Source organism: Ambystoma mexicanum, chromosome 2p (assembly GCF_040938575.1).
Source record: "Ambystoma mexicanum isolate Mex_15411 chromosome 2p, UKY_AmexF1_1, whole genome shotgun sequence".
NCBI lineage: Eukaryota > Metazoa > Chordata > Amphibia > Caudata > Ambystomatidae > Ambystoma > Ambystoma mexicanum.
In genome coordinates, this window is record NC_090923.1 from 275,126,213 (window position 1) to 275,141,390 (window position 15,178).

General features: G+C 41.4%; 1 protein-coding gene across 1 annotated transcript in view; it reads right to left on the bottom strand.

Moving 5' to 3' along the window:
- Positions 1–15,178, bottom strand: part of LOC138566371 (inter-alpha-trypsin inhibitor heavy chain H3-like) — a 669,737-nt gene that overhangs the window by 127,193 nt on the left and 527,366 nt on the right. Inside the window, exon 18 of the mRNA XM_069643540.1 lies at positions 51–86. Coding sequence (XP_069499641.1) covers positions 51–86 — 36 coding nt within the window. The remainder of the gene's footprint in view (positions 1–50; positions 87–15,178) is intronic.

The window sequence follows — 15,178 nt, forward strand, 5'->3', positions numbered from 1 at the left end:
ATAACATTGACAGAAGTACATCAAATATTTCAAAAATGCATAATACATACCAAAGCCTGGAGATGAAGCTAATTTAGCGGCGGATGCTGCAACAGGGAAACATTGAAAGTTTAATGAATCGAAAAGGCACAAACTATGCACAGTAACACAATTGTGGTGATAATGGACCTTTATCCCAGATTACACAAATCAGCTTCCAAGCACAGATGATGTTTCTCATTTTCATTGTTGATTTCAATATATAGTTTGATTTGCATGATTTCTTCCCAACACCTCATGTCAGTGGGATAAGCTTCCATTGCAGTTAAATCAAGTTCACCACAAAAAAGCTTTAGAGAATAAGCACTAAACAAGAATGGTACTCCATTTGTGTCACTAAATATTGCAATATGAGCCCATAATCCCCTCAAAAGTCCTCACTTTCCGATTGAAAGCAGCTTTATTTCAAAAGGCAGGGGGCACACTTATTGTTGCCTTGGATTTACTTAACTGGAAATAAGCTTGTGGGGAAGAGCCAAGTCTCAGAGGAAATATTTACTTTAATTAGTGGGGAATGGCAGGGAGCAAGGCTAGCATTAGGCATTGCGGTTCCACCCAGCAGTACCATGAACACTACCAAGGGAACCTGAAAAATCTCTGCCTGCAATTGCCTTATCGCAAGCATGGAAGTGTGTTGGGGTGCACGGCATCTCCCAAATTCTCAGAATTTAACTCCACTGAATAGTGATGTAATTTGTGCAGATGGGGGAAATGTTTGAGGGTTTGAAAGGTGCAGCGATGATTATTCCCACAATACAACCTATCCAGTCTAAATTCCATTTTCAACTTCACCTTAAAACCTGAATCAATTCACTCAGCACTGCAACCCCTAAGGTAAGGTTGGTGCCATAGAACATACACCTAACACCTGGTGCAAGATATCAGTATGCATTGCATTGTAGACCATATTGCCCACTGGCGGAAGAAGTTAAGTGATGGGTTGTCCAGCTCCATGCATCAAATGCCAGAAACCTGACGTGTTTCAGGATATTCCTCATGAACAAAAATGTGCATAGATTTAGAATCATTGTATACAAATTCATCTCATGAATATTAATGAGGCGTACCCTGAAAATCCTTGCGGCCTGGAGTTGAACAACCCTGTACATACAAATGTTCGGTCACTACAGTACAAGATGTGTAGTGGATCAACATAAACAGCAAAATCGCTACACTAGTAATATGGTCAGGAATGGGGTGGAGCTGATGGAATGTTTATTGAACGTGATTTTCAGAAGAAGGAACGAGTCAGAGGAGAACCCTGCATGAGGTTCATACCGTGACCTGGCAAATGGCATTGATCTGGGTCTGATCCCAAAAGGACCCACATACATATACTTCCAATGATGCCTCTCTGCTGCTCCCTAAAACCAAGCATGGTTTCATTTTCGAATTGCTAAGGTGAATGTTGACCAAAGGGTGAGTTAGCACTCAAGCATGGAATTGAAGTAGCGTGAGGGTTAGCAGGTAGTAAGAAGCTTGTTATTCCCTTCCTTAAAGTTAAGTGATTGAACTGGATTCACTGCTTGGAAGAAGCTTGTGACAGTACAACGACATAAGTGCCAAGATTGAGCAACTCACTAGGCAAAGCATGGCAATAAAGGTGACGTTTGCCTGATTAAACAGGGACATTTCCAGCAAAAAGAGTGCATCAAATATTTTGTTTAATGTATGTGCTTATCATATCCGCAAAGGCAATGATGACTATAAAGTGTCAGTCTCAGGATCATACATTTTGTAGCCATGTGATGAAACACACTGCAGTGTTTTAAACAAGCTGAGCTTTCCTAATCTGATATGCACCCATCAATAGATACAATAAATTGCAAACGTCCTGAAAGAATAATATAAGCATTCATAACATGTATGCGACTTTCATAAGATGAAAGGTAGGATTTTCAAGATGAAACAGGGTCTCACGAGTTATGGGAGGAGACAGAGGTTTTGCAAACTTTAAGATCTAGGATAGGCCATGGGGGTTGCTGTCAATAGCCATTGATCAATCAGCTCATAACCACTGCCTTACCACACCAAGATTTAAGTGCAAAAGAGCCGGTGGATCCAGCTTCCCTATCCGCTTTGCCACCCTTTGGAACAACCTGCCACTCCCTCTCCATGGGAAACCCTAAGCCCTTCTCTATTTCCAGGATCATGTACTACCTGTTGTCACTACCTACACTGTAACCTTTTTCTGTAACTGTTTTTACCTACCTCACTGTAACAATCAGCGCCTATATGCCAATGGCCATTGCAAAATACCATATAATTAATAAATACAAATAAATAAAATCAGCTCCTCATCTTACTGTTCATTTTCAAACAAAGTGCATCCAACCTCTCTTTAACTGCCAGCAAGCACTCCCTGATAAGTGTAACCAGCAGATCCTTTTTGCTTCTGGGAAGTGTTTTCTGCATAGCAATATAACTGGAAGTCCAGTGGAATTTGGTCTATAACCAGTAGTAGAAACCTACAGTCTGAACAGCTCCTGCCTATTTTCACTACTGTAATTTTCAATCAATGATAATCAAATGATCCACTGTGGCTTTCTATGTTTCACTCAGTGACAGGTGTATTGTGTTGCGTGACCAGTGGCTGTGTATCTGTTCTGCCTGGTGTCGTTCCACTGTATCAATAATTCATCGGTTGCACATCCCCATGAAGAAAGGGGGTAATATGTTGAGTCCACTTTTAAACAAATGTATGCAGGCTGTATGCAAATGTTTCCTTCAGGGCCAGCTGTGTGAACTCAGAGGACCCCTTTGCCCACTGTTTTCTCCATGTTAGTGCCCTAGCACTCCCACACATTCTTTCAGAGCAGGCTGCGTGACACAGAGTTTTCCTGCTCTAATACAATTGGCGTGAATTCCAGCTAGCATAGGTTTGCTGCTGAACATTATATTTGTACTCTCACGCTGCCACTATACACTCTCTGCAAGCTTAAGGATTTATCTTTTAAGCTGCTTGGGAGTACCAGCTCTAATAGCATAAATAGTCTACCCAGCATGGCCCTAATGTGTGGCAGGTGACAATTGATGCACTTTAGTGGGACAACTAACTTGGGCAGGAGTCACCAACCACATGTTCTGATGCTTCAGTAAGTCAGAGGCTAAAGTGTCTGGATCATTGTGATCCAGGTGTATTTTACCGGAATGTATGACTTAATCTCCCCAGCCGCTTCTCTTATGGTAGTGCAGCATGGGATTCTGATTATTGTGAAATCCTTGGAACACACAATGTAGCAAGACCAGCACATGGCAGGAATATACTGATTACAGGCTACCAGAGTCTTAATTCCATAATAGACCCTACAGAACTGGGCAAATTGAGCATGAGTTATTTTGCATGCACAGTAATACACGGTCTGATAATATGTGTGATAAGTGCCTTTTGTCACAGTCCTGTAAAGGGGGACCTCCTGGACCCCCACATCAGCCAGAACATCTGTGGACTTTGGCACTGAAACAAGAATAAAAGAAGACCGACGCCTGGATGCAAGTTCACAGTCATGTTTAATATCACAGGAAGCACACAGGGCTCCTACAGTCAGCTTGTCTTTTAAAGGCTTTTCAGAATGATGCAATACTTCATACAATTTCAGAATACATATCAGATTAGTCCCGTCAGCCAAAAATAAACCCCTTCTTATCTTTGATTGGTTGTCTTATCCACCACTCACAAAGCCCACATAGCTCATCTTGGCAAGCATAGGTTGACTGACACCTAAACTGATAAGCTTGCCTGAGACCCAGCCGGACCTAATTATTTATCCTTCAAATCCTGCCAAGAAACAGTTCTTATCTACTTCTCCAGGTCTGTCAAATTTATTTGACAGCTCATTCTGTGGGAAACCTCATGAGCTATCTTATTTATTATAGTAAGCAGGTGTTCTGTCTAATTGGTAGCCTTCCCATGCTCTTATCTGGTTTACTATCAATCATTGTCTGCTTTCGCTGACAAGAAATTCTAAATATACCATACCAAACGTACTTATCTACAGTGAACTGCTGCCAAAGACATTTTCATTATCTGCATGAGTGAGAACTCTTGACACCTGCCCCCAAGATGTCATCTTAGAATCTATCTCAGCCTGTTCAGCCTAAATACTCATCCATGCCAGCAAACAGCAAACCAATTTACTTTTGAGCAGAACTAATTTTCTAACCGGTTTTCAGATTACATTTTTACATATTCATGATATGTGAGTAATATTGGAGACAACCTTTTACTTCCTGAGTCATTCTGACCCCAAAAATATATGTCACACTATATGCACTCGTTATCTTCAAAAAGCACTATAATTCAAATGTTTGCAATATTGTAACCATTGATCAGCCTATCCTGCTATCTGTATTTAGTTTAAGGTGGGTGGAGGGGTCTAGTGCTCTTATACAGTCCAATTATATGTTTTGAGTTATTGAGTGCCAGCTTATTGTGCAAGTCTATGCAAAAAGGATGAGCATACTCGCCCTTGGGACTTAAGGGGTTAAGTAGCAAATAACTGTGCTCCTAAAGGCCAGCATGCACTCACTCTATGAGTGATTTTCTTTCTCTTGTCTTTAGACCTCAGGAATAAACACTATCAACTACTTCTGTTTTGAATCAGGTTCCGCTTTAATTAGTGTTGACACTTTCAGCTCAAGTGATGGGGAGCAGGCCTGCTGAAGTAAGTTATAGTTTGGTTACCAAGCCGTTGACCAGTTTATGAAAACTATGAGTACGGCCTGTATAATTCAAGAATCTGGACCAAAACAAGGGAATGATGGAGGATAAGTAGCATAGATACAAAAATGTACACTAGCTGCATTATGAGATTTTTCTATTTCAATCATTTTGGTCTGCTCTTTACACATATTAAATGGCCTTGAATAGTTAGTCTGCAGTGTTTTCATGAATTCATCTTAGATGGCTTTTTCACTTCTGTGGTTGAAAGTAATTCCAGACTTTGGCACCCATAGCCAACAGGGATCTGCAGTTATTAAACAGCTTTGTGTGGTGTTGTCATTTAACATCATAATTGTAGGTTCCTTAACTGCCTGTATTTAAAAGTCTATGATCCAAGAATTATAGTCTCAGTTCTAAAATGTTCTGTGCATAATGTCCAAGGTTTGAAGCCAATTATGGGCTCTACCGGCAATCACTGTGAAACCTTGACTTCAGGGATATCTTTTAAAACATAGAATCTGCTTCAACACAGACCATTGGTAATGTCAAATTAATGGTGGAGTGGACTTTGCTGTTCCATCTGTCTCGTGATCAGTATGGCTTGACACCAGTAGGTCCTTTTATCTAACCTCAGCTGGAGCTTTGCTGGAGGCTGCTTCAGAGTTGGAAAGCAGCATTGCCAGAGCTATTTGCCAGATTGGTGCGGCTTGTGGTTCATGGCCAAAAGGCATATTAAGGCATCGAGGAGCATGCTGTTGCGGTGTTGAGGCCTGAGGCCTGAAGCCTAAAGTTTGAGTCTTTCCTTGGTGGGCTCTGAAAGTTCATGAGTATGGCTCAGTCTCTTGTTTGGAGACTGACGCTGGGAACATTATCAGCTGCTTTGGCTCGCTGAAGCCTCCGTTCTTCTCCTCTGCTCCCTCTTGCATTGTGTTGCATTTATTGTTGTGCTTCTATATCACTTTTGCATAGATTGGGAAGCAAAGATTTCAACAGTGGAAACTAGTGTGGGGAGGGTTCTGGCGTCTCAGTGAATGGTGGGTGGGGCTCCTCTACTGGCTGAGTTTGCATTCTAGGACCTGCCGGTGCAGAGGTTGTAAAAGGGATGAGTACCCTGTATCCCTCAAACTGAATGTAGTGGAGGTAGACCCCCTCTACCTCAAACCGATTGATGATAAACTATTGGGGTGATCAGTGACTCTATATGGCGTAGAAATTTAGAATTATACTGCTTTGTAGAAAAGCGCTTTAGGGTGGTATGATTTAGTTTATGGAGTCAGAAAGTTATTTGAAGTAGAGAATGTGTCAGGTAGTAAATGTTATGATATATTATCAAAGAATTAAGGTCCAAATCGGAGCAGGTCCCAAGTTTTAGACAAAATTGGGGATGGTCAGGCATTTTATAAGTGATCTATCATTTTGGGTTTTGTGACAAGGTCAGGCACTTTAAAATGGATACTCGCTTTAGCAGACAAAATGGTTGAGTTCTGCTAACTCATTATGACCTCAGTGGACAGTTTTTTTAAATAAAAGTTCATGCATGGGACAAGGGTGGGGGAATGAGTGAGTAGAACCGGTCTAGACCAGGTCCGAGTGGCAGATAGGCCAGCGAATCACAAGTAGAAAGAGGAACAGCACATTGATCATGCCATATCATGCCGTTTGAGTGAATGAGTCACAGACAGAAAAGTGGCTGTACTTATGATCAGGTCATTACATTACCTCCCCTAGAGTGTATATAAGGAGGGACATTTTATAACGTTTAGCAAAGTCCCAGAGATGTTTGTGATGCTGTATCCTGCGTCTCTTCTTGACCCCAGAAATACCAAGGCCCAGAGAGTGGGGGTGGTGGGACCCTCATGAACATTTGGCGAGCCTTAGTCAGGAGGCTTAGGATGACATCTCTTCAAGTCGAAAGTTCCTAGAGATACAGGTAAGCCATGCTATGAGGCATGAAAGAGAAAAGAGATTGGATGAGGAAGGACGACATATGGGGGGCATACTGCAGTTGCCAGCTCACCGGTAGAAGAGAAGGGACTTGCAGTCTTGATAGCATGGCAGAGGGCCTTGGAGCCAGGGAAGTGAAGGGGACTATTTTGTTTTTGGCAATTTTCCAAGAAAACTTTCTTCAGTCATTTTTTGGAAATCTTCCAAAAAAGAAAATTGAGTAATATTTTGGGGTTGTCAAGAAAAGATGTCTTAATTAATTATTTTCCCATATATGGGAGATGCACTTTAGGAACACATTTTTTTGAAATTTTTCAGGAAAAAACTCACTTGGGGAAACCACTCTTAGAAGAAAAAATGTCTCCGAGTTAATGTTTGCCCAGCTTTCAGAAAAAATGTTATCACTTGGTGAAAAAAATCTATGTTTTTTTAGTAACTTAGGATGCAATGGAAAGTGGGATAAATGTAGCTTGAGAATATGAGTATTGTATATATTGAGCAATTGACCTGAGAGAGGCAAAGTATTTGAATTAGTGAGATCTTCACTTTCAGTGTGGCCAAGCAAGTAAGAAGTATCGTGAGAGAGGCCACGATAAGAGAATACACCCTGGCCTGCCTTTTAAAACAACGTAACAGAAGAAATTTGAACCTAGAGTCCGTTAGCGGAACACGTAGAAAACTGATTTGATTAAAGACAAATTTAAAGAGGTTAATTTACACTCCGTATGGAGTATTTTTAGAGGGCAAGATTAGTCATAAAGATCGTAGGAGATATATGGGACCGGTTGAGTGTGTTTTTCTGTCTGTCTGTTCTATGTGATTGTGTTATGTATTTATGTGGTGTAGTCTATGTCACGTGAGTGTATTGTACATTTGTTCATGAGTTAGGAGTAAGAAAATGTTTTTTTTTTATTTAGAAAAAATTGGCACCAAGCCAGAAAACGTAAATGTTCAATTATGGAAAAAAATGAGATAAATATATGCCATGGATCAAATTAAACAGGTTTGCGTTGTTTTAATATTGATAAGAATAATACTTGGTGAAATAAATGAAATGACATTTGAAGAAAGTGCTTCACTTCAAACTCTCATAGAAACCAAAATCCAGTAATTACAGGGTTAATTCTTGTATTTGCTAAAACTAGACAAGCCAATTTATTGAATTAACTCCATAACGCGAAAAACCGCATCGATCTTGAAAGAAACAAGCAGAAGATAAGAACTGACAAAATTTAAGATATGGGGCCTCATCACGAGTGGCGGTAACCCTTAAATACAGCGGTAGCGCTATTACCGCTGCATTTAAGGGTCTGCCAGATCATGTCCTTGGTGGAAATCCACAGCAAATTATAGCAAATAGCGCGAAAGTTCACCATTGGGCCCAATGGGGAATGAGGAATTCCCGAATGGGCTTAATGGGGAATGGGCAATAACCGTTCCGCCAAACCTGTGATCCGGCGCCAATCGCGCCAGGGCGTTTGGCGGTAGGGCTATTAGCGCTGGCGCTAATAGCGCTGCCATTACCGCCCAACTCGTGATGAGGCCCATATTGTTTTAATTTAGGTTGTGTAGTAGAGAGAGCTGTAATTGTGCTAGTGCATTCCTTTGATTGAAGAATAGGGGTTGCGATATGCACAGGGCTTAAGAAGGAGCTTGTGTGCAGTAAAAAGATTTATTTAGGAAGTGCATAGCTGACAATTGGCCAAAGATAAAATAGCTGCGCACTGTTGGAGAAATGGAGAAGTGTTAGATAGGTAATTCATGGTCGCGGTGAATGGAATGTGGTTTAGAACAGTGTGAGTGAAAGACATGACATTGAGTAATGGTTAATTTAAAAGATAAGTGAGAAGCAAGCTACCGTTTAAATAACAGAGCAAGGTAACTTTATATGTGAAAGAATTGGTGTTTTTATAATTAAGGAGAAGTGTCTAAGTTGAAGTTGAAAGACACGCTGACACAGTGTTTAAACAGTCACAGAAGTTGTTTTTCAAAGTGTAAGAAGTTGACTAAGTTATATAATGAAACAATGAAGGAGTTTTCAATTTTTTTAACACTTGTTGCATAAACTGTGCCTCATTGTGAGGCAGTGCTTGATTATGTTAGGCTAGCTGGCAATAAATGTTTTGATGGGTGCATGTTTTGAGAAATGCCCATGAGTTATTTGATCTAAATAAAATGAATTTCCATATTTGCGCTATGACCAGGAACTGAGAATAAAAGAGATATGGCTGTGCAAATGATAGCATGAAGTGCAAATAATATGTCAATTTACACGACTGCATGAAATAAATTTGCACAGAAGACAGGTGTCAAGTGAGGAAGAGATGTTCCCAGTGATATATATATTATGTCTTAGAATTTCGAAGACATTTATACATAAAATCTTTGAAAAGGTGCTGAGGAGCACATCATTTGAGAGAGGTGTAGCTGAGATTTGAATTGTGTTTTTGTGTGCCAAATGCAGCAAAAGCAGGTCACAATGTTATTGAAGGCTATTGGATTAGGCATAGCAAATATCTATTGGAGAAGAAAAGGATAAATGGATCAATAGGCGATTTTTGTTAATTGACAAAATATGATAAAAATAGGTGTAAATGAAATATTTGTATTTTAACACAAGGGAAGCAGTGACTATTGAAAAGGAAGCATGCAGAGCATGCACCTAAGAAAATATGCATACAGATGCATAAAAAGGGAAAGATATTCAAGTAGGTGCACAAAAATGGGAAGCATCTATGTAGATGCACTGACAATGAGAAAAAATATGTGCATGCACACTTGTAAGCATACACTAACTAGTACACAGAATGGTTTTATTTTTCTGCTAAATTGGAATCTTACAGACACTAGTTGGTCCTTTTTTTAAACTTAGGAAGGGCAGAGATTTGCATATTTATATTTGCAAATATTGTGATTCTTGCAGTATGCACACAAGAATAAAGAACAGTAATTATGTTTTACTGCGGATATAACCAAAAAAGCTGTTTTGAAATTGATAAGACAGCAGGTTGGGAAAACGGGGAGTAGTAGCGAACTCGCAGGACAGGAATGTAGCACTTGGGAGTCTTGAGGAAAAGTTTGCCAAAGTTAAAATTGGCTCATGATAAAGAGAGTTAGGAATGCAGCGCTTATGTATTACGGGCAAAATAATTAAGCCCGCTTTTGCGCACAACAGCTCGCGAAGGTCAAAGCTGATTAAACAGATAAAATATTTAGGAGTAATGGAAAAAGTTACAAATTGCAAACAAGTGAGTGCATCACTGGCAGGCTTTTGAGTCAATAACTTGCACAAATGCAGATTGAAAAGGTGAGAGGCTTGTTCTGCCTTAAGCATGAGAGCCTTGTCTGTGGGCAGTTTGATTTTAAAAATAAAGTCTAGAGTGATAAGCACGACATTAGTGCGGAAAGGATATGCCAGGCCAGGACAGAGCAACCTTCCGTGGAGAAAAGGAAGGTGACAATATGGCCTTGAAGGGTGCTTTATTCAGTAAATAAAGTGAGATGGTCAGACTTAGATGCATCTGTATCTCAGGTGTCAGAATCACAGGCACTGTTAGAGTGACTTCAAGGGCAACCTCATGGTGAGAGGGGGAGTTGCCACCTTATGTGAGCAACATTGAGGTCGTTGCTAGGAAGAAGGTGGTGTGGGAATATTGTCCCTGCTGTGGACAGACAAACAATGAGAAATGAGAGTGAGTTTGGGCCTTCACAGTTTCCCTTGCTAGAGAAAGGGCGAGCCAGATCACAGTATATACCGTGGGCCCAGATGGATAAGGATAATTTAAGGTGTAAGCTTCCGAGTTTAACTTCTGGTGCTGGGAAGTTCCGGTGCTGGGAAGTGGATACATGAGTTAGAAAAAATGACGGGAGGAAACGCATTAACTATAGGGGACATTAAGGGTCTTCTGTTCGCCATACTTGGACAAGGGCAGGATATGCTGTGTTACTACAGTTAACACTGCTCATGATGGAGCACCATTTAATAATTGTAGGGCGGCAGTGTGGAAACGGCTGAGAGTACTGTATCCAGACACGTCTGATCTAGGAGCTATAATGACGAAAAAGATGCAGGATGTAGATGATCCGCTTATTTATATTCAGAATTTTCAAGAGCAATGGAGCTTGGAGACACGCACATCTTGGGGAAAATCTATACCTGTGTTCTATCATATATTGTGTCAAGGGCTGCCAGACCCCGTACAGAAGCAGCTCAAGAGGTTTGTGGGTATAGAAGCCAAACCATGGTCGGAGATTCAGCTGACCATTGCGCATTATTGTAGACCCTTGCAGGAAAAGAATCGCAAAAAAGACGATGCTAGGAAAAGCGAACAGGCAAAATCAGTACAGAAGAAACTGTCCAAGTATGCCAACGAAAGGGGCAATGTTCAATAGTGTAGATGGATCAAATTTGCAGCAGACTGCAAATATGCCACAGATGAATAACCAAAGGCAGTTTGATCAGAGTAAACAAGGTGGGTTTCAAAACACGCAGAATAATAGTCAGAATGTGCAGAAGAGGCAAGTTAGGAGACCTCATGTTTGTTGAACATGTGGTATGTCATAGCACCGTGCATGCATGAGTAGAAGCAAGGATTCGTGCAGAATGGACAATTCTTGAGAGGGGGACAGCACGCCCCCTAGTGTATAAACTCACAAGTCAAGAAAGGGTTTTGCCCAGGATCAGACATTGTATCAGACATAAGTGCTGGGAGAGCAGCAGGGACAGCAGCTTAGGAAAGGTGCAAAATGGATGTACTATAAAGGGCAATTATAGTGGTCCCATATGTAGGCTCAGCAATGTGCAAACAGAATAAATAATGACAGATAGGAATGAAAGTGTTGGCTTTAAAAAAGGGAGAAATTTCTTCACAAAGACATGGGTATGCATGCATCCGCAGTAGTCATAGGGTGACCTGGTGCGTTCAGAATTGTTAGTGGCATTAGGTTTTAAAAGTGCCAAGAATTAATATGGCAAAGGGAGAACACTTTTTGGTCTAGTGGTAGACATTGGGACTATATGTCCATGAAGCAAAGACAGAAAGGTGGTGAATGAATATTAGAAGATCTAAGGTGTTTTTGGAGATTATAAATGTAGTTTTTGTTTAGTGAGAAATTAGCAGTCACTGAAGGAGAGTGTGTTATGACAAGTATTTTGTATATGCGTAACAGGCACTTGCCAACATTTTGAGGACAGAAGTGGACAATACAAGCCAAGCATGGTGATGTTTTTTAGGTAATCAAAGAAAATCGTGTTGTGTTTTGTTCTGAGAAATGCACCAGTTGAATATGGGTAAATCCATAGGGGCATGTATAAGGCAAAAGGCTGATGAGAAGGTTCTGGTAGGAACCAAGGGTTTTTCGTATTGGTGTGGCAAAAGCGCGGTATTATGGATAATTGTGTGACAGTGGGAAAGTGGTGAGTGTATATGATGAATTTAGTCTCGGACCATGAATATTTATGAACAAAGAGGGAGGAACAGAGGACCTCAATGAAATTAGAGACAGCCATAGAGTCGGGAAACATGGCAAATGATCAAGGAGTAAATAATAAAAATGGATTATGAGGACAGTAATGGTTCTCATAAAAAGGTTTAGGTTAAGTAACGTCACAGATGACGATATACCTAGATAGGGCTTAATGGAGTATGAAGTGGTGCTTTCTTTAGAAACATCACACATTAAAAGGAAAGGAAACATTTGTTTTAGTATAGATGACAATGTAGCAGCACCCAGAATAAATAAAAAGATTGGAAAGAGTGTCAAGAACGTTAGGTAGACTTTTGGCTTTTTGTGGAATATGTCCAGAAAAATTAATTAGATGACGATGAAAATAGCTGTACCTTAAACCATATAGGAGTAAAAGGGCTCAGTTTAAAACATTTTTTTTTTAAAAAAAAATCGACGGCATTTGGATGAATAAAGAGAATTATGTAAATAAATATATAAATAATAAATGAATGAAAGGGAAAAATTAATGAAGAAATGATTGGATGTATGAGTGAATGGATAGGAAATTAAATAGGGAGCATAAAATAAGCAAAACATATATTTTTTTGTAAAACAGCATAAATAAGGGTTACAGGCCAACATTGAAAGAATTGGGCATAGCAATAAAAAAAGCATCAGGAAGTGATGGAGAAGCAGAAAAGGGGTATGGTTGACCAAAGCTGGATTGGGTTAACCAGAAAAGGAATATTTTGAACAGAGCCAATTCAAGAAGAAAATACAAGGGTAAGTAAAATTACCATTTTTTGAGTCCCTGTAACAATGTTGGTTTATGTTGCAGATGAAAATCATGGACCTTACATGAACATAGGAGGAATGTCTGCATGTCCTTAATTAGGGAGATAAGAAATAAGAGGTAAGTACTGGTTCACACTACAAGGGTGTGGACACACTATTGATCATTATTAAGAGTAAGAGTACCCAGGTGAGTAACAGAAAAAGAGGTAGATAGAGGCACAGTGTCTTCAAGTGTGTAGCCATTTTTCCCCAAGATAGGTGCAATCAGGTGTGAAAAGAGTAGCAAACAGATGAACGCATGTCCACTTGAGACAAACACAGGAAACTGTCATGATCTCTGCTTCCAAAAGGTCAGGGTTTTCCCAACTCCCTTGGAAGCAGATCCATAACCCAGGTTCCGAGTGCCAAGCAGTCCCAATTGGGACCTTTTGGACCCAGTCCTGGCGCCAGTGGCACCAGGCTCATAAATATGCCCAGTCCCAGCGCAGGAAGCGCCGGGCTCATAATGCTTGGGTGGATTTACCTGCAGCAGACCATGCTGCTTACTTGCCTGCCAGTTGAGCCTCTGATCCTCTTCTGTTTGGAACTACTTTTCCTGTTGGGTGGGGCAGGAGCCACTCCCTAGATTCATAACACTGGAACTCTTCTGGAAATCAGGAACTCTTTTCTTACCTAGGCGTGGCTGTGGAAGGAGACACCTAAGCACTACAGGAGGCTATTTAAACCACACCCGATGGATGAATCTTGCTTTGTGTTATTCTGCATCCTCTGCAGCAGAACGCTCATCGTGTCTTCTGCATCTGATCCTGGGCCTAAGGAAAAAGGCTTACCATCCTGAATCCAGTCTTCAGCAACACCTATAAAGACAAGAAAGAACAGGTTAGCATTACAGTCTTCAGTGACAGCTCTTCACTTACCTGGTCCATCGGCTGTCACCAACGCCTCGCGCTGCATTCCGGCATCTGAAAGACAAAGGCTTACCTACTCTTTGTGCGCTCCGGAGGCCTTCGGCGCTGCATCCCACATCTGAAAGACAAAACAAGGTGCGTTTAAAGACATTGGGGAACTTTAATACTCACGTGCCATTACTCCTTTCCACATCTAACCCAGTGGGTATTCTGGCACCCTGCAGCCGCTCCGAACTTGTACCTGCAAAATAAAAAGACAGTTAGAGCGCATCGTGAAGCAGGCAACAAGCGCTTACTTACGTGCTTCCAGGTGCTTCTATTCATCACATGGGCTCCATCTTCAACTCACTTCAGCCCGTCATCCGCCATCGCCGGAACCCTGCAAAACAAGAAACATCATTACTAAAGACTTTAAAGACATTAGAATTACTCGAAACTTACCGTTCGTGCAGTAAACGACGGACAGCAGTCCTCTGAAGTCAAGAGGCCTGCTCCCCTTATCCAGTGAAGAAACTGGTTACAGCACCCTGCCCCGAGGCAGATGGAGAGCACGGCGTTCACTTACCTAAGGTGAGAGCGTTAACCTTTGGGGTTCTACAGGAGAAGAGAAAGGGAAGAAGAGAGAGAAATTCAATAACCCAGTTCCTTAATCCCATATTTTCTATCTGCAGACATCTTACCCTTCCAGTCAGACATACAGTGCACAGAGGTCCAGCCCAAAGAGCCAGCCGTGTGTTACACATCACCTTTGAAGATACGGTATACGCCCAGTCAAGACCGGCGCCTCTACGGGAATCAGGTGAGCGTTACAGAACGCAAAGCCTACCACAAAACTCCCGTCCAGGCGCTATGGAAACCTCGGATACCGACCAGCTAGCCCAGTTACTTGGGGAACTAAGGGCAGAAGTGCATGCAGCCTGTCAGGAAACGAACGCTCTAAGAAGGGAACTGATTATTTCCAAGGAGCGAACAGATGATCTCGCTAGACAATTGCTACAGTCACAAGCCGGACAGACCCCGTTACCCGCATCTGGGGGAAATCTTCCTTCTACATCCTCTATGAATCCAGTGCAGATCAACGTACCTGGGAATGTACCTCTGGCTCCACCCGAACGATTTTCTGGTGACCCAAAGAGGTTTGCAGTATTTATCAATCAGTGCCGGTTGCATTTCTTATGCCGGCCAGCAGCCTTTCCAACTGATCAAGCTAAAGTAGCTTTCGTGCTTTCGTACCTTAGTGGCAATGCGGCTGACTGGTCGATCCCTCTAGTAAATCAAGATGATCCGGTCCTCCATGATTTTCAAGCTTTTCAGCTCAGTATGGAAAAACTGTTTGCAAGACATTCACAGGGGCAGGCCTTGGACAATGAGCTTCTTTCGT